The sequence below is a fragment of the Zeugodacus cucurbitae genome, chromosome 6 (genome assembly GCF_028554725.1).
Source record: "Zeugodacus cucurbitae isolate PBARC_wt_2022May chromosome 6, idZeuCucr1.2, whole genome shotgun sequence".
In the NCBI taxonomy this organism is placed as follows: Eukaryota; Metazoa; Arthropoda; class Insecta; order Diptera; family Tephritidae; genus Zeugodacus; species Zeugodacus cucurbitae.
In genome coordinates this window covers 2,643,009-2,661,479 of record NC_071671.1, presented here as the reverse complement: position 1 = coordinate 2,661,479, position 18,471 = coordinate 2,643,009, and the positions used below count along the sequence as shown (strand labels likewise).

The window sequence follows — 18,471 nt, the reverse complement described above, 5'->3', positions numbered from 1 at the left end:
CGCCAAGAACTTTACTAACGGCATTAGTTTGCCTGAACTCAAGACTGACAGCCAATTCAGTCGGAAATTTTAGATGTGGCACAGTGGGTGTAATTATAGTTGAACCAGTAAATTAACAAATATCAAGTTTTGATTCATGAAAGTTCAAAAAAAGCCTGATGTTAGAGATCTTCTAACTCCATTGGCCTATACATATGTCAACATTATCTTGAAAGACGGGATTGAGTTTAATATCTTCGTTCAACCATTGTGGAAGAAGCTAATTTTCGAGGCAGTGAAATGGTAGCGTCCACTTTGGAAGTACATATATAATTCGATCAAAAAGTTCCAGACTCAAATTCTTTGGGGTCCATTAGGATTGAGCTGGGACACTTTTTGCAACATTGAGGTTGGGTTGCATTAAGTTGGATAATCCACTACTATGATGCCCAAAATATAATATATTTCCAAACCCGAAACTCCAAGAATACAACAGATCTACACTGTTCAAGTAGGACATATACATTATATGAGCTTTCTAATATGAAATTGTGACTACCAGCGGTATTTCCGAACCCTCGAAGCATAGCTTCTAGGACAGATAGGTTCTAGAGTTGCTATGATGAAAATCGATCTTTTTAGGTTATGGCATTGCACCAGCTCTGTGGAAAATTGGATCCGCTTACAGTGCATTGTACTCCAGAGCTGATATGTGACACCCGATTGTAAGTCTAGACGCGACTTCAAAGTTTAAAATGAAGAATAACTAAAATTACAAAAATTAAGGGAAACAAAAACTAGAAAACGAGTAGAAAAATTCAACTGAGGAAACATAAGAAGAAGCAGAGTGTTAAAACATCAACCCAATACAGAGACTTTGGAAATAAGATATGCCACTTGGTATGTTAGTGGGCGCCCGCGTGTCGGTATGGGTGGTGGATAGGTGCGAGTGTCTTCAGTAATGTTGTTGTTGTAAGTGTTCTAGTTGAATTTCTCGCCTGGTGTTGGTGTAAAATGAGCGCTGTACTATTTTACATTGTTGTTGTTGTTGTTGTTGTTGTTATTACTGGTGTTGCTACTGTTGGCAACAAGCATGCATACATAAGTCTCCGTGTATCTTATGTCACCATCGTAATTCATACTCGCGTGTCATATTCGCTTGGAGCGCCACGTTGTTGTAATGTTTGCTGTCACTGGCGGTGGCCGCGAGAACACATGACCTTCTCATGTACAGCCAGAAGTTTGTAAGTGAGAGATTGAGCAATACTTATGTTGTTTTTGTTGTTGGCGGAAAAGTTTTGCAGTGGCAATTGCTGGGTTGCAACTACTATGTTGCAAGTAGCATAATATTGCCATTGGCAGTAAGCTTTTTGATATAATTTCTTTTCTTTGTATTTTGCTTCTAAGAATTACTTAATATGAGTTAACTATTGGTTGCAGTAGGAAAAGAAGAAGTAGTAGAATAAGTATAGGTACTTCATATAGTGGTCCCTTAGTTCTTGTGATGAATTTCACTCAATTTCTTTTAGTATGAGGTTTTACTCATTACAGTTGAGTATTATCCATTTATTTCTAATAAAAACTCAACAAGTGTCGCTCTTTCACTCAAAATGTTTATTTTACCGTTATAAGTATTTCTTTCTCATTTATTTCCAACAACAACTCTACAAATTTTACTCTTTCACTCAAATTGAGCTTAGTTTGCCGTTATATGTCTTTAGAGATCACACAATATTGAGCTTTGAGCTCGCTTAAGGGGTTATATACAGTTAGAATTAAAAAAAAATTGATTTTTTTATTTAATTTTCTTAATGTACATATGTATATATACTTACAGAAAATTTCATATCGTTCCGGTGAATATTTTCAAAGTTACAAGCAAATTTGAAAAGGCGTTTCAGAGTGGTTGGAAGTACAAGGTCCGAGCGGCAGCGCGTTTTTCTCAAAATGGTGTTTTCAAAGTCGGTGACCAACATTACTCGAAAACGGCTAGACCGATTAGTCTCAAATTTTAACACGAGCTTCTTAAATATATTTTTTTGTAATTAATCGAAGATTTTTTCTCTCCGATAAAAATTTTTTTTTATAAACAATTTAAGGCCGAAATTTCGGTGAAGAATCGATTTTTTTTTTTGAGAAACCGCCATTTTGTCAAAAAATTTTATTTTGCTAATTCCTTCGATTAATTACTAGATTTAACATTATTTTAACGAAATCTGTTTGGTTTTTTAATTTCATATGATCCAGTTCCGAGATATAGTGGTCACCGCAAAACGTCTTTTTTGAGAGGAGCTACTGGAGATCAGCTGTAGCTCTTTTTAAAATAAATATTTTTACTAGTACTAAGTCTTAAAATACAGTTAAAAGATATCATAATATGTGTATAAATTTTTGGATCAATAAATTAAAAAGTTTTCTCAGAAAAAATTCTGAAAAATTCACTATTTTCGGCCGTCTAACTGTATATAACCCCTTAAGACAAGAATTTGCACTCATCGATATTGAAGACTACTTCTACTTCTGCCAGAATATCGAACCTTTATATCATTGATCCAAAAACCTATTTTTCTTGACTGTTATAATAAAATATCCATAAAATATTACATTTCAAATTCTTCATTTCATACCTTTAAATCTACTCTTCATTTCCCTTCTTCTTTTCTCAACCTTTAAACCCTCCAGCCACCATTTGCATATCATATTTAATTAATATTGCTTTACTTTCAAACTATTCTCCAATTTCAAATATGTCAAAGTGACATTTTATCCTTCTCGTTCGCTCGCTCGTCGAGTGCACTCACGCTCCAACTCAAGCGCTCAATTACTCAAAGATGCACTACACTCACCTCATATAACTCAACTCAACACTCAAAGGCGCACAACCCAATGTCACACACACACACATACAGAGACACTTTGATATCTGTTTGTATGTAATTATTACGATGCCTCACTATTCATTTTGCAGCAGCAACTTGCTTTTTACTGTCATTTGTTTGTATACTCTTACGGTTGATGGTAATTTGATATGTTGTTTCATTAATAAAGAAGGCAGCGGTCATTCGAGACGAGGCACTAAGTATCTAATGTAAGTAGAATATATATAATAAACATACAAACATGTATGTGTGTGTGTGTGTCTGTGTGTTGTAAAAATACACGTGTATTTGTTTGTGTTGTTGTTCGGGTTTAGAATTTCTTATAAGAGTGTGCGAGTAGTTTAAGACAACTCATATCTCATAGTTTCTGCCTCTGCCTCTGCCAATGCGCCGGCTTTTAGTGCCCTCACTGTTTTAGGTTATTCTCTATGCCAACCGACACCAAATCTCGCCGGATTACCTCACTCTCTGCGTATTTATGTGGACATTTACTAATCTTGGGTTGTTTTAGCAGAAACTATGTTGTGATATATAAATATGTCTCTGTGTGTGCGTTAGTTCTGCGTCTAAGCACAATAGTTTATGCATTTGTGCCATTGAAATGCGATATTTGTGTGCTTTTTTCTATATTTTTTGTTTGTGCAAACCTCTTTTTAATATTTTGTGTTTCTTTTATTGACTTTCTGTCCATTTTGCTCTCGAATTTTTCTTTAAAAAGGCACAAGGACATAATGTCCACATTAACAGTGTTTGTTGTCCATGGCGTTGGTAATTTGACAACAATGGCAATGTTGTAAGAGCTTTGGTCAGCAAAGATCACATACATACATATTTAAATGTATGTATGTGTATGTGTGTGTGCGTGGCTTATTTGCAGAGGATGAAACACATTTTCACAATAGAAAGTCAAAAGTAAACAAATCCTAATGGCCAATGCTTAGACATACTAAACTCGAATGTATTGGATGATGAGCCAAATTAGCCATTGTATATGCATACAACAACAACAAACACTATATGCAAACATATATAGATATATATGTATATAAACCATAGCATATGTTCTCCTCAGCCACCATCCACCATACGCTCACTTGCGCTTGTCTACTCAAGCGACGCATTGCTTATTATTAGCATGCGTATTAATGTTTTTTCTTGTTGTTGTTGTTGTTGACTTTTTCGTATACAAAATGTTATTTTTAATCCTTCAAATGTGAATAAGCATTGATGCGCTCTTCATATGAATGTGACTGCAATTTTATGCTCTTCGAAGACTCGAAGACGGCATAATCAGGTCGATACCCCCCGATATGTGCATGTGTGTGCCGACTACGTAAATATGCGATGAAGCAATGTAAGAAAAATTAAATTTAAATTTGAAGATAAACATTCGAACAGATAAATCTGTAACTCTACATATGTAGATATTCATATATAATATACATGCATATACTCATATATATAAATATCAATTTCCTGCTACAAAATGAAATACACCTCACAAAATATACGAAATCTTCACACAGCCGAGTGCTGAGCATTTGATTCTTGGGCGGTGTGTTAGGTGTTGCACTAATAACGGTAATATGTATCTTCCTCCACTTAAGTGTTGCTGTAATATTGTTTTTGTAATTTTTCTTTGGTTAGTAAAACATAAACAACTACAAAAATAGAGTCAACTCGAAACGATCGCTAGCGGCAAGTTAGATAGAGCAACAACGTCAGTGGCGGCATTCGAAAAAATTCGATCTGGCGCGGATGAAAAAAAAGTTTATTGAATCACTCAAACACACACAAATAAACACAAATGAGGCAGATTTCACTTTCTGTTGGTATAAAAAAACACTTGTCTATATATTTATAGACAAATCTACCCCGCCTATATACATACATATGTAAGTTTTAAGGAAAATGTTTTTCTACTTACTAAAATTTTTTTTTGTATACTCTCGCAACAAAGTTGCTAAGAGAGTATTATAGTTTTGTTCACATACGGTTGTTTGTAACACCCAGAACTAAACGAGTTAGATATAGGGTTATATATACTAAAGTGATCAGGGTGAAGAATGGAGTTCAAATCCGAATGTCTGTTCTGTCCGTCCGTCCGTCCGTCTGTGCAAGCTGTAACTTGAGTAAAAATTAAGATATCTTAATGAAACTTGGCACACTTATTTCTTGGCACCATAGGAAAGTTGATTCGAATATAAGCAAAATCGGACCACCGAAAACACATAAAACCGAAAACACATAAAGTGCCATAACTAAGCCATAAATAAAGCTGTGGAAATAAAATTTGGTATGAAGGAACGCACTATGAAGGGGCATATTTGGATGTAATTTTTTTGGGGAAGTGGGAGTGGCCCCGCCCCCTACTAAGTTTTTTGTACATATCTCGCAAACCAATAGAGCTATATAAACCAAACTTTCTGCAGTAGTTTTTTTTAGCCACTTCCTAATACAGTCCAAAAATGAAAGAAATCTGATAATAACCACACCCACCTCCCATACAAAGGTTAGGTTGAAAATTACTAAAAGTGGATTAACTCACTAACGAAAAACGTCAGAAACACTAATTTTCACATAAGAAATGGCAGATGGAAGCTGCACTCAGATTTTTTTACAAAATGGAAAATGGGCGTGGCGTCGCCCACTTATGGGTCAAAAACCATATCTCAGGCCGATATCTCGACCGATTTCAATGAAACTTGGTTTGTAATAGTTTCCTTACATCCCGATGATATGTTGTGAAAATTGGCCAAATCGCTTCACAACCACGCCTACTTCCTATATACCAGAACTTTGAAGACGATCTGAATCGTTTACTTTACAATATATAAAGTAAGCACTAGTGAAGATATCGGTGCAGAACTTTGCACAGATACTATGTTAATAGTGTGGCAGCCCCATTCTAAAAATCGCCGAAATCAGACCATAGGTTTTCAAGGCCCCATATATCGAACACGAGGGTCTCGGTGCTTCTAACCTAATATTATGGTTTCCAACTTTCAATGGACTTTATACAATATATATGGCGAATATGTGGGTCAAATTGTGTATTATATAATATAAATAAAGTTAAATAAATAAATTGCGAGAGTATAAAATGTTCGGTTACACCCGAACTTAGCCCTTCCTTACTTGTTTTTTAATATTTTTTCTTTCCCACGAAGCGCTGTTTTTGTTTTATTTTGCAAGCGTTTTTCATTTGAAATTCACATTACTTTTTTTGAGGTCATCATGAAATTGTAATAAATTTTTCAATATTTCATTTTGGTGAATTTTCGTGTGATGTACAGAAAATGATTATATTTACCGTAAATATTCAAGTACATATGTCTATGTTTATCTATATTATTTACTTATGGTTTTTAAAATTAGAGGTTATTCGCTGTTTTGAAAAAAAATAATTTTTTGTTATTGTTTTATAAACATATCACAATATGAAGCCTAAAAATATGTTTCACAAAAAAAAAATTCTCCAAATTTTCGTGTTCCCTCTATAAAAACAACTCTGTCGATCAAATTCAGCATGAGTTTCCTCAGTATAACCGACCTTATCCTATAAGAAACCCATTAAATGTGGCTTACTAACTGTTAAATCGCAGCTAGTTAATCAATTAATACCTTTGATTTGATGTAACATCACCTAAAGTAGTAGAACGGTGTCAATTCTTATGGCTTAGATAGTCTGTCGACGCCGTAAGCCAGTAATGGTTTTAATTTGGTAGGATCACTTTTAGTTCGACCAGTTAAAATGAAGGTTTCAGAAGCTATATGGTTTGTTGTAGAACCCTACTGGGAATATTTGACAGACAGACGATTGGTATTGATGTAAAAAAGAAAAAAAAAAACTCGTGTTTGAAACAAATATTGACGAACAATGTTTTCGACATGAGTTCCAAATCAGATACAGTAGAACTTCCATAACTCGAACTGCTCTAACTCGAAGTTCTCCATAATTTGAACTATTGAACTGGCAATATAAGTCAAAATTTATACAAATTACCTTCTGTAACTCGGAAGTCTCTCTAATTCGAAGTTGTTTTGTGCATTATGGTGATTCGAGCTAGCGAAGTTCCACTGTATTTTCTGCACGCAAAGAAGTCTACAGCGTCTCTTCAGGATTATTTCTACATCATATGGGGCTGTTTTGCTTATTAAAGTATCCAATATGCCTGGAACTTACATAGTATTCACACATGCGTGTGAAGTTCTCCGTAAGTTCCCGTATATAATACTGGTTTTCGAAATAATTTTCCATGATTTTTGCACGTTTTTACGGTTTAGATCTTGTCAGAGTCATTTGTCACAGTTTACTGAACACAAATGTCAAACTTAGGACGGCTGGTTTGACAGAGTATCGCTTCAGGATATTCTAAACCTCTATGAAACATCCGAAAATCGGAAAAAATATTAATTTTTGACTTAATAGAAATTCATATGCTTTCTTTCAAAGTCAAAATAAGATATTTTACAAAAGTTCCCACTCAAACAAATTTAATATGTGATCAATCAAAACAATATTGAGTCACTCATGCGATGGCTACATAGTGAGACTTTCTACAAAATTTACATTCGAGTATATATGTACATATAGATATAGTATATATGTATGTAATGCAATTTGCACACAAAAAGCACAAAATTGTAGTTATCTATGCACATGTGAGTCGTGGTATATAAATATGTAATAATATGTGAGTATAAAAGTATGAATATTATTTTCTTTAATCTGCCAAAATCTCCTCATTTCTTGCCACAAACCCCTTTGCTTGCTGCCCAGCTTCTTAAGTATTAAGTCATTTGCTAAATTTGAAATTCAAAACAAAACAAACGAGAGAAGAGTAGAACAAATAAGTAATATGTAAATGAAAAAAGACAAAGCAAAACAAATTATTTGAGCAAAAACAGAAATTATATTATTATTAAAAATAATATGTAAAATATACAAAAAAGAAATGGGTAAACATATAATAAATATCTACCAACAAGTGTACACATTTTTTTTTTGCAAAGGCAATGAAAGTGAAATTTTTTCTAAAATTTCAGAATACGGGAATGCAATAAATAAAAAATAATGAAATTCAATTATGAGAATATAGCAATTTGTATACAAAGGTCATAAATTGGTTAAATATGTGTGAATTCTGATGGAAAATATTTTGATTCAAAGATAAAGCGAATTTCGTTCAATATCCTCTATTTTTTCATGATTTTCGATACCGTTGTGAAACATTTAGAATCTCCTAGAAAGAGTTGACTCTATATATTTTAATAAATATGTTTATATGGAAGGTATTTTACTGATAAAACCACATACTATTGGTCCACAACTCTGCTTCCGCAGTTTTTTTGTAAATTTAAGGTTTTTTTGTATAAACACGGATACAAAAATGTTATTCAAAATATTGGCCTATTACTTTTGACCATCTTTCTAGCAGCATGCGTATTCCGTGACGAAAGAACTCCTCATCCTTCGAGTCGATCCGAGTATCAATCCAATTTTTGACTTCTTCATAAGAACTGAAGTGCTCGTTAGCTAGACCGTGTGCCATCGATCGGAACAAGTGGTAGTCAGATGGAGCAACGTCTGGAGAATACGGCGGGTGGGGTAAGTTCTCCCATTTCAGCGTCTCCAAATATTTTTTGACCACCTTTCCGACGTGAGGCCGAGCATTGTCATGCTGGAGAATGACTTTATTGTGTCTTTTCTCGTACTGTGGCCGTTTTTCTTTTAGTGCTCGGCTCAAACGCATCAATTTCGTTCCGTATCGATCTCCTGTGATGGTTTCACTTGGCTTTAGCAGCTCATAATATATCTCCCATAGCTGGTCCCACCAAATGCAGAGCATGACCTTGGCGCCGTGAATGTTCGGTTTTGGCGTCGACGTGGAGGCATATCCAGGCTTTCCCAATGACTTTCTTCGGTTAGGATTATCGTAGTGGACCCATTTTTCGTCGCCAGTTGCAATGCGATGTAAAAATCCCTTTCGGTTGTGCCTTTGAAGCTGCAGTTCACATGCAAAAAAGCGCGGTTCGACATCTCTTGGTTTCAAGTCGTAAGGAACCCAGTTTCCTTGTTTCTGAATCATCCCCATGGCTTTGAGGCGTTTTGATACGGCTTGCTGTGTCACCTGCAACGATTCGGCCAATTCCTCTTGGGTTTTGAAACGCATCTTGGTCGTGTAATGTTTCCAATTCAGCATCTTCGAAAATCTTCTCCCTTCCACCATTCTTAAAACGTTGAAACCATTTGCGACATGTTCTTTCACTTAGGACAGCCTCACCGTACGCATTCGAAAGCATTCGATGAGCTTCAGCCGCACTTTTCTTGGAATTAAAAAAGAAAAGCAAAATTTCCCGCAAATGTCGAGAAATCGGCTCAAAAAGTGACATTTTCAGTTGAGAATAAGTTTGGGATGCAAACAGATCTCTACAAATATTTTGTTGGGTTAATGTTGACACAAATGTCGAAGATCGATATAAAACCATTTAATCGATTTAATGGACCAGAGACTATTGGAAAACGGCGGAAGCAAAGTTCGAAAACTTTTTGTACAAGAAAATCTATTAAAATGTTAGGTTAGTTACTATATGGGAAGCCCTGATAGGCTGGTTTGAGGAAACTTTATGTTCTTATTGAACAATTTGACCCCCTCATTGCATATAAAAATATTTATTAAATGCATTTCCATGCAAAATTTTTCCACAAACTAGACATACAAAAAAATATGAATCACGTTTCAATGTCATAGAAACTGCAAATAAAAACGAAAAGTAAAATATAACAAAAAAATTGCAAAAATCACGGACAACCATGAATGAAAGCGGCACACAATTTTATAAAAAAAAGTAAAATTTACTCAAATAAAATTTGCAAAAATATATATTGTATTTTCACAGCATAGATCTGTATGTATGCAAGTATATTGTTCTCACACTCCATTAAAATTAATTGTTTATTGTCATAAAGTAAAAGTGTACTCGTATGTGCTGTAGATAGGCCTCTTACATACATACATATATACATATAGTATAACAATTTATTTTGCAGTCAACTACAAGGATTTCGTTATTTACTCGATTCATTTCTGTTTGCAAAAAAAAATGTTGACAATGTGAATAATTTATTTGTTTACAAATGTCGGAGAGAAGGTAAAAGTGCGAAAACAAATATGGTCACGCACAATCAAATAAAGAAAGGCAAAAATCAACTAGCGACGATGAAATTTTGCATACGCTACAGAAAAAGAGTAATTTTGACAAAAAAACTGAAATATTCTATAAATTAAGCTTTGAATGACAAGTGGGCGTGGTAATCATGCGAAAACACTATTTTCTGAACATATTTTCATGACAGCAACAGTAAATACAGGTCCACTAATATCTGCCACGAAACTTAAGCAACATAAGTTAACCGTTATATGCGAAATGGGCGTGTTATGCAACTCTGTACGCCCATTCCGAGTCACGCACACATAAGCTTCTCAAATCCAGCACAATATTCTAGGCGAAACTTTCACATATTGCTAAACCGTTATAAGCACAATGGGCGTGGTATTGCCTCAACTACGCCTACTTTGCAACAAATTTATAGCTTAAATCAATATATGTACATAAGTAAGTTTAATGGAAAAACAATAGCAAAAAGTCATTTTCACTCACCTTTATCTCATCACTGGGCAATTCCTTCTTGATTTTGACTGCCTGCATGGCTGTCGTATCACCGGATACTGTGTTCAAACTAGTACTCGGTGACACTTCGACAGTGCCTGTTGTTGTTGTTGTTCTCGTGTGATTTTCTGTTTCTACAATAGCGGTTTTTGCTTTTATTTTTGTACCAACACTCAAAGGTGAGGCTTTTCTGGACATGCTTTATGGGCGTTATGGTTTTTTGTAAATTTTTGAAATTATTTCCTGTTCACTTTGTTTGAATTTATTTAGCACGTTTTTTTTCAGATTAGACTGTAAAGAATGAGATAAATTAATAAACTAGAACATTTTACGTTTTCCACATAGTTTTGGAGAGCTTATTAGGTTTTGACATGCTTTGATTTTTGATTTTTGATTTTTGAATTTCCAAATTTTCAGTAATAAATCACTTCACTAAGAAACCTATTTTATTGTTTATAATTACTTATTTGTTTTTTTTTTTTTGTAATTTTATTAACATTGCGTTCTTGCCTTTTACACTGTTACCAAAACTTTGATTTTTTTTTTTCAAGTCGATTTCTCGGCGTTCACATAATTAATTTTCATCTTACTCGTTTTTGTTATTTATTTGTTTTAAGTAGCACAAATCGCCTGCGAATCGTTGGAAATTTGTATTTAGTTTGTTCGCCTTGAGCACGACTATGGAATGCTTATATAAATCCATTTACCCTCACAACACACCCAAGCGCACACATATGGTCGCCTGGTCGTGGGTATCTTTTTACACATTGATTTGCGTGCATTTGTTTCATGTCTGCCTCGCCGTCAACTTTTCGGTAATTCAATACTTTCGTTGAAATGTTACCAAGTATCGAGTGACGCGCTGCACAACGCTTGGAGAACGTGAAATTGAAAAAAGTTCCGAATAACTGACATGCAATAGTACAAATGTGGATGACAAAGTTAAGAATTGAAATTAAAATTAAAATTAAAAAAATAAAAAGAATAAAAAAAAAAATAAAATAAAAGAAGTAAAAAACAAATTAAACGACAAACAAATTGAATTTCACACAAAACTAAATTTTTTAGTTCATTTGTATGTATATATGTATAAATCTGTATCTATTTACATGCCGACACAATTAATCATATTTCACGATAAGTCACTTAAGTCATTTTTATTTTGTTGTTTAATTTTTTATTATGATTTATTTTTAATTTATTATTACTATTTCTTATTTTTATAATTTTATTTGGTTTAATTTTTTTATTACTCTTTATTTTTTATTTTTTATTAATTATTATTATTTTTTATTTTTATAACTTTATTTGGTTTAATTTTTTGTATTATTCTTTATTTTTTATTTTTTATTAATTATTATTCTTTATTTTTTATTTATTATTATTATTTTTTATTTTTTTTTATTATTCTTTAATCTTTATTTTTTATTAATTATTATTATTTTTTATTTTTATAATTTTACTTGGTTTAATATATTTATTATTATTTATTTTTTATTAATTATTATTATTTTTATTTTTATAATTTTAATTAGTTTAATTTTTTTTATTATTCCTTATTTTTTATTAATTACTATTATTTTTATAATTTTATTTGGTTTAATTTTTTTATTACTCTTTATTTTTTATTAATTATTATTATTTTTTATTTTTATAATTTTACTTGGTTTAATTTTTTTTATTATTCTTTATTTTTTATTTATTTTAATTATTTTTTTTTATTTTTATAGTTTTACTTGGTTTAATTTTGTTTTTTATTATTCTCCATTCTTTATTTTTAATTAATTATTTTATAATTCACTTATTTTGTTTATTTTTTTAAATACAAAAAAATATTTATTCACTTAAATTTTGCTTATTTTTTTATTTGTTTTGCTTTCATTATTTAACGTTTAACCTCAAAATTAATAATTCTTCTTCTTCAAAACACAAAAAAAAATTTTCATTGCTGAGATTTTCCACATTTCACTAGGCGCATGCTGTTTTCAATACAAAAATAGCTTCGAATATACATTCATATTAGTTTTCAGCGTATGATGAGCACAAATATACTATATGTAAATATGTAAAAAGAAAATAATAAATAGTTTTACACAACTTGCACTTAAGCATATTTTCACTTTTCACTTTTCTTTTCAGCAATTAAATATTTTAATTATTTTAGATATTTTATTTACGAAAATTAAATCCAATTAGCGCACATTTTACCTATATTCTAGTTAGTATGTGCATATGTACACACACACATTTATTTTTTTATTATTGCCACAAATCACTCGAATGCCGCCAGACTCATTGGCCAACCGCACACGCTCGCGTTTCGCTTACAAATAAGCCTTTCGCGCCACATTCTACCTGTTTTGCTACAAGGTACTATCTTCCTGCAGACAGTGCCGTTTGAAAGAGTCAAATGGTTGAAATTTCACTCGCCTGCGCGTTGCACTCATTGAAAATTCGTGTCTCTCTCTGTGTCTCGCTCTTGAGCAAGGCAGCTCACCTTTGTTGCTCGCGCTTCGTGAGTATGTCGTGAGCATTAAATTTATTTTTAACTTTCGGTTACGTTTTTTTTTGTTTCTTACTTAATATTTTATTTCTTGCAATTTGCCTTTAGAATGAAATTGAAATCAGTAATGAAAATGAAAGCAAATTGAAATGAAATGAAATACGAAAAAAACACAGAAAAAATACGCCGACTTGCTCGTGATCGCATTCACATGTTGTGTACTGAAGAGTTTGAGGAATGCGAACTGAATTTTTTTTTTTAATTTAGCTACAAAATACCGCAAAAAAACGCGGGTTCAACGTGTGATACGATTGTAAAACAGCATTTCATTTAATAAAACCAATGAATTAATCGCATGACTAATACAGACACACAATATAAATTTATATATTACAAAAACTCAATATCAGATAAAACTATATTGAATTATAAACTTTGTCTGTTCGAAAATCCTTCTCATCGCGTATCATATTGCAAATTTGCATACCGACCATTTAATTTTGTTTTTGTATTTATTTTTTGTTGTTTTTGCGCGCAGTTCAAGCATCTAGTAAGCCAATATTACAACAACTAAAATTGTGTTTCGATGAATAACAACTTTGTTCGTTAATTAAAACAATTTCTCAAGTGGGCACATTGCTGGCGAGTAAGCATTTGAGTTTATAGAAAATTAGTGCAGTTGTTGTTTTTGTAATATATATGAGCATAATTTATGCATGTGCTTGTATTTGTATGTAATTGATGCTGTTGTTTATTAGTTTAATTTTTGCTTAATTATGGCAAGAGTCAACTGCTGACTAATGTTTACTGTAATTGTTTTCGAAATGTGTAAATATGTAATTTCATATAATTTCAACTTTCAATACATTATTTTATAATTCGCACAAAAAAAAAACAAAAAAAAAAAATTCCAAATTCTTGCTTTACTCAAATATTTTTCTTCATAATATTATATTTATCCAATTGCTACTCATTTGTTTTTGTTCTGGTAAATTTCACAGTTTGAAAACAGTTTTCGAATTGTGTCATGTTTTTCCAATTATTTGTGTGTCACATGCGCCACTTGCTTATTTTCACTTATTTATTTTTCTTTATTTGCCTCGTAGCAATTTGTATCGCTTGATCACATTTCAGATATTCGCAGTGTATTCATAGCTACAAGCAGATAAATCATTCCAATGCTCAACAGTATATAGTATTTTAGTTTATTTCTCACAGTGCATGCAGAACAACTGTGCATGTGCTGGCTGCTGATGGAGCTTGGCGCATGTTGTAAGAACTTTGTTTTGCTTGCAACTCACTTAGCATTTATAAACACCTGGACGCAGTGGCATTATCTTCATCGCCGAACGAAGTTTGAAGTTTGTTAAATACCGTAATCACTAGCTGCAATAGCAAAACAGCTGCCTTCACTGTGTCTTGTGGTCCATTTGCAAGAACTTTGTCACTTGCATTGCCAATTGTTGCTTTGTTTGCTTATTTGTAACTTGCACAAAGGGTTCACACGTTTTTCGCGTATTTTTCACCTATTTAATTTAATGGCGCTGATAATTAAACACATTTAAATCAACTTTTTAAGCACAAACACCGGCCACAGCAAATTTTTGATATTTCCGCCTATTTCAATTTTGACATCCGTATTGTAGAACCGTGCATTCTCGCTATCCGTTTACTTCTGATTGATTGAGTGGTGTGCAATTCATATTATGGTGAGCTTCTCATTGAGTGTGGTATGGTGAAAATAGCTTCAGTGGTTAGCAAAGCGAATGATATTATTATTATTTTGAATTATTTTTAGAGAATATCATAGAAACTAACAAAAAATAATAATTTTAAAAATATTTGCTGATCATGTGTTCGTATATCAATTCATAATTTAATTAAATTAAAAAAAAATCTTTATACTTTTGAATCAATTTATTTACACACCACTTAGCAAGGTTAGTAACCAAAGTGTTGGCAATAAAACAACAAAATTGTTGGATTAAAAAAAATTTGAACGAATCTTCAGAGCACAACAAAATACAAAAACAGCTGTTTTCAGCCATTGAATTAAAAAAAGAAAAGGAAAAGCAGAATGAGCTGCCCAAACAGCTGAGCGTAAATATTTTGTAGCGCATTTAAATACAATTAAAATGACAAAATTACCGAAAACAGCGTTAAATTTGAAGCAGGTGAGTACTTAATAATTGACTTCAAGCAGCAGATTACCAACATCAACTAATAAATAAATAACTTCTGCAGTTCATGCTACGCCAGGAGGTGCTTAAGCTGTATCGTGAGATCTTTCGCACCATAAGACTTGTGCCCGACAAGAGTAACCAGCGTGAGTTACGTGATTGGGCGCGTCATGATTTCCGCACGCATAGCGGTCAAACCGATGAAATGGCTATTAAGATGATGATGCAATATGGACGTAGAAGCCTAACTGAGCTGCAGACAAGTTTGGATCTCAGTGGTATTAGTAATGACAAAGCGAAGAGCGCTAAAGTGGAGGAAAGTACGAGAGCACACAGTGAGGAAATTAAAAGTTAATTGAAACTCAAATATTGTATGGAATAAAACAACGCTGCAGAAGTCACAGACCACTTTAAAAATAAGTTAGTAAAATTTGAAAAAATTCAAAATAAAAAACAGTTACACATTTTATTTAATTTGAATACAGCATTTTATTGATTTATTTGCCAGTTTGTGCATATTATTTGGTAATTCAGCAGTTCCGTATTTTGTGGTTTATTCGTTCAACCACAAACTTTAGTCTAACTTGTTACGTTTTTTTTATGTGAAAATACGTTACGTTTACGTATCTACATTATTAGAAAATGTTAACTCGATATAATGCATGCAATTCGAATCGAATCAGCGTCTACGTCGTTTCTAATTGTTTAATTACAGTAAATTCTTTAAATACTACAGCATCAAGTATTTGGTAGAAAAACTATAAATTAATGTTGTTGTTGTTTATCATTAAGCATGCATTGCGCGTGTCCTACTCTAGGCAATTCAAATATGTATTAAAAAAAAATTATAATAAATAGTCGTAGTTACTAATAAGTTGAGAAATTCAGCAGAAAGTAGCACCATACAACGGACTAGTATATAAAACGTATCACACTCATCCAGAGCACTTTCAATAGCGCCGAGCCAAAGAGAATTGTGCCTATGCCAGCGACTAGCAATGCTATAAAATCACGTTTTGGGCGTTCCGTGACGCGCAGCACTAGAAAACTGTGCACAATAGTGCTGGTGATGTGATAGCCGTCCAGACCAAAGCATGGTATGGCGTTTAGTAACGCCTGACCAAAGCTGAAAATCACATTATATTTGAGGAAGAGAGCGTAAGTATCACCCCACTGGGGTGACACGTAAGACTGACGCGGCACAAAAGGTGATATACGCACAGTACTCGAAACGTCAGCTGGATGCCCAATGTAGATCACATCGCGCAATTTCGTTGGTTGACTACTGGCGCTGCCAGTTGTACGTTTGAATGTCAAAATCGTTGTTGTGTTGCGTAGTAAAGGACGCAAGCAGAAGCCACTTTGACAGAAGCTGTCCTTACGCGATTTGCCGCCTTTGCTAACGCCACCGCTACAGTACCCATGTGAGTCTTCTATTGTACGGCGCACATCTAGACAAACATGTTGTGGTATTTGTGCATGTTCTGCGGTATCTGTAATGCCCGCCGTTTCCAAGCTATTAAGGCCTTCAGTCACAGACTCGAAACAGCAAAGCTTTTCGTTGCGTTCATCACAACACTGTAGCATGCCATCGGCGCTGTGATGTGAGATTTCGATGCTCTCATCGTTGTATCGTATAAAGTCATGGGAAACACAGTAACCTAGATGTGGTCCTTGTATTGAACGTCGCAGACAGTGATACCAATCCGACTCTGTGTTCACTTTGCAGTCGTTAATTTGTGTAACAATGTCACCAGTCATAAGTCCTTTACCAGCTGTGCCAAGCAACGGTGAATTACGTGTCATTTCGGTGACCACAACGCCATGATCTATTGTGTAAAACGGCGCGGCTACATAACCCAACGTGGAGAGCAGTAAGTAGCAGAAGAGGGCAAATAAAAAGTTATGCCAAATGCCCGCGCAGATAATGCGCAACTTTTTGAACCATTTGAGTGCATTTAGGTGTTCCGTGGAGATTTCGGTGTATGCGAACGGTAGACATAAATAAAGCTAAAAAGAGTATTATTAAAAAGAGTCAATAGTAAATAGTAATATGACATACTTGAAAACCGAATCCAATCACCGGTATATCTTCTTGCACCGCCGCCAATGCGTGTCCGAATTCGTGCACTATTGTGCATAAAAGTAAAGTTAATGCGTAGTAGCCGACTTCCTCGAGTGGTAAATTAACACCAGGCAATAAAATTTCCACTTTTGGTGCATTCTGTAGTACACCGCTTTCCGCACTTGGTCCACTCCGTGTAGCGGCTTGTGCTGTGCTACTACTTTCGCCATTAAATATAGTTATAAATAGTAAAATTATACCGATTGGTAACAACGATAAAGACACCAAAACGCCGACAGTGTAACTACGCGTGAGCCATAGACGCATCCAACCGCTATTGTTGCCCCAACGCAGCATGGCACGATTAAATGCGGTAGTATGCCAACGCAGGCGCAAAAATTGCACCGTCAGCCCTGTATTTTTCAGAAATGCATCGTATGGATAGTGCATACAACTCTACAACAAAATAAATACACGTATTAACTTTTGTATATTTCGATATGCAAAGATCAAGCGTGAGTGTCTTACCTTGAAGAGTCGATCAATGAAAAAACACGCGCAGTACAACGCCACAATTACGCCAAGAAAAATCCAGGGATCCATTTTCACAACGCAGTGAAGCTGATCACTTTATTTGTTTCTAAGCACGCAATATACTCACCTACATATATTATTTTAGTTTTACCATTATAACAAACTATTGCATTTTGTTTATGTGTGTTTTATGAGAAATATGTATATTAATCGTCGTTGCTACCTGCCTTTGAATATTAGAGGTTGTTTTGGGAACTGAATTGTTGACATTTCTATTTCAGCACAAACATATGTTCAATTCGAATGTCAAAACTATTCACAATGGAGACGCTAGGAAACCGGGTACGAATGAAGTATTTCTGTTGAGGAATTCCGGAACTTCCTATTAAATTATGATTAATAAATTAAACAAATGGAAAGTATTGAAACAGGGAATAGCAAAATAAAAATCAAATATTAAATACAGAACATATTTTAATTACTCGGACCTCTTAATCTCAAAAAGACCAACCGATCGACGACTTCCGCTTAAAACAACTATCAAACCAATCATAATTGGCACGTCGGCAAATATTTGTTTACCCAAATGTTTGTAAATACATACATATGTGTTGCAGAGGCGTTATAAATAAATTAGTGATAAACAAAATGGAATAT

The 18,471-nt window shown here is 33.6% G+C and overlaps 3 protein-coding genes across 9 annotated transcripts in view; 1 reads left to right on the top strand and 2 right to left on the bottom strand.

Annotated features, from left to right (window-relative positions):
* LOC105215642 (uncharacterized) overlaps positions 1-14,776 on the bottom strand; it is a 34,328-nt gene extending 19,552 nt beyond the window's left edge. The window contains exons 1-2 of one of the 6 annotated variants that reach the window (XM_029042518.2): positions 14,337-14,776; positions 10,524-10,823 (exon numbers count right to left, since the gene is read on the bottom strand). In XM_029042518.2, the coding sequence (XP_028898351.1) occupies positions 10,524-10,730 (207 nt within the window). In that variant the 5' untranslated portion in view covers positions 10,731-10,823; positions 14,337-14,776. Of the gene's footprint in view, positions 1-10,523; positions 10,824-11,122; positions 11,506-12,733; positions 13,290-14,336 lie in introns of those variants that run through there. The other 5 variants (XM_054234881.1, XM_029042519.2, XM_054234880.1 and 2 more) reach the window with 5 other exon arrangements.
* Positions 1-15,695, top strand: part of LOC105215639 (LYR motif-containing protein 2) — a 35,382-nt gene extending 19,687 nt beyond the window's left edge. Inside the window, exons 2-3 of the mRNA XM_011189658.3 lie at positions 14,972-15,209; positions 15,280-15,695. Of these exons, the coding sequence (XP_011187960.1) occupies positions 15,171-15,209; positions 15,280-15,570 (330 nt within the window). The 5' untranslated portion in view covers positions 14,972-15,170 and the 3' untranslated portion in view covers positions 15,571-15,695. The remainder of the gene's footprint in view (positions 1-14,971; positions 15,210-15,279) is intronic.
* A 17-nt stretch (positions 15,696-15,712) lies between these two features.
* Positions 15,713-18,397, bottom strand: LOC105215640 (membrane-bound transcription factor site-2 protease). Of its 2 annotated transcripts, XM_054234885.1 has the most exons (4): positions 18,042-18,397; positions 17,809-17,941; positions 17,278-17,736; positions 15,713-17,225 (listed from the first exon to the last, which is right to left on the bottom strand). In XM_054234885.1, exons 2-4 carry the CDS (start codon positions 17,881-17,883, stop codon positions 16,128-16,130), a joined length of 1,632 nt encoding a protein of 543 aa, XP_054090860.1. In that variant the 5' UTR covers positions 17,884-17,941; positions 18,042-18,397; the 3' UTR covers positions 15,713-16,127. The 2 variants fall into 2 exon arrangements, with proteins under 2 accessions (XP_054090860.1, XP_011187961.1); XM_011189659.3 differs by having other exon boundaries at positions 17,809-18,101.
* Between the last annotated feature and the right edge of the window lie 74 nt (positions 18,398-18,471).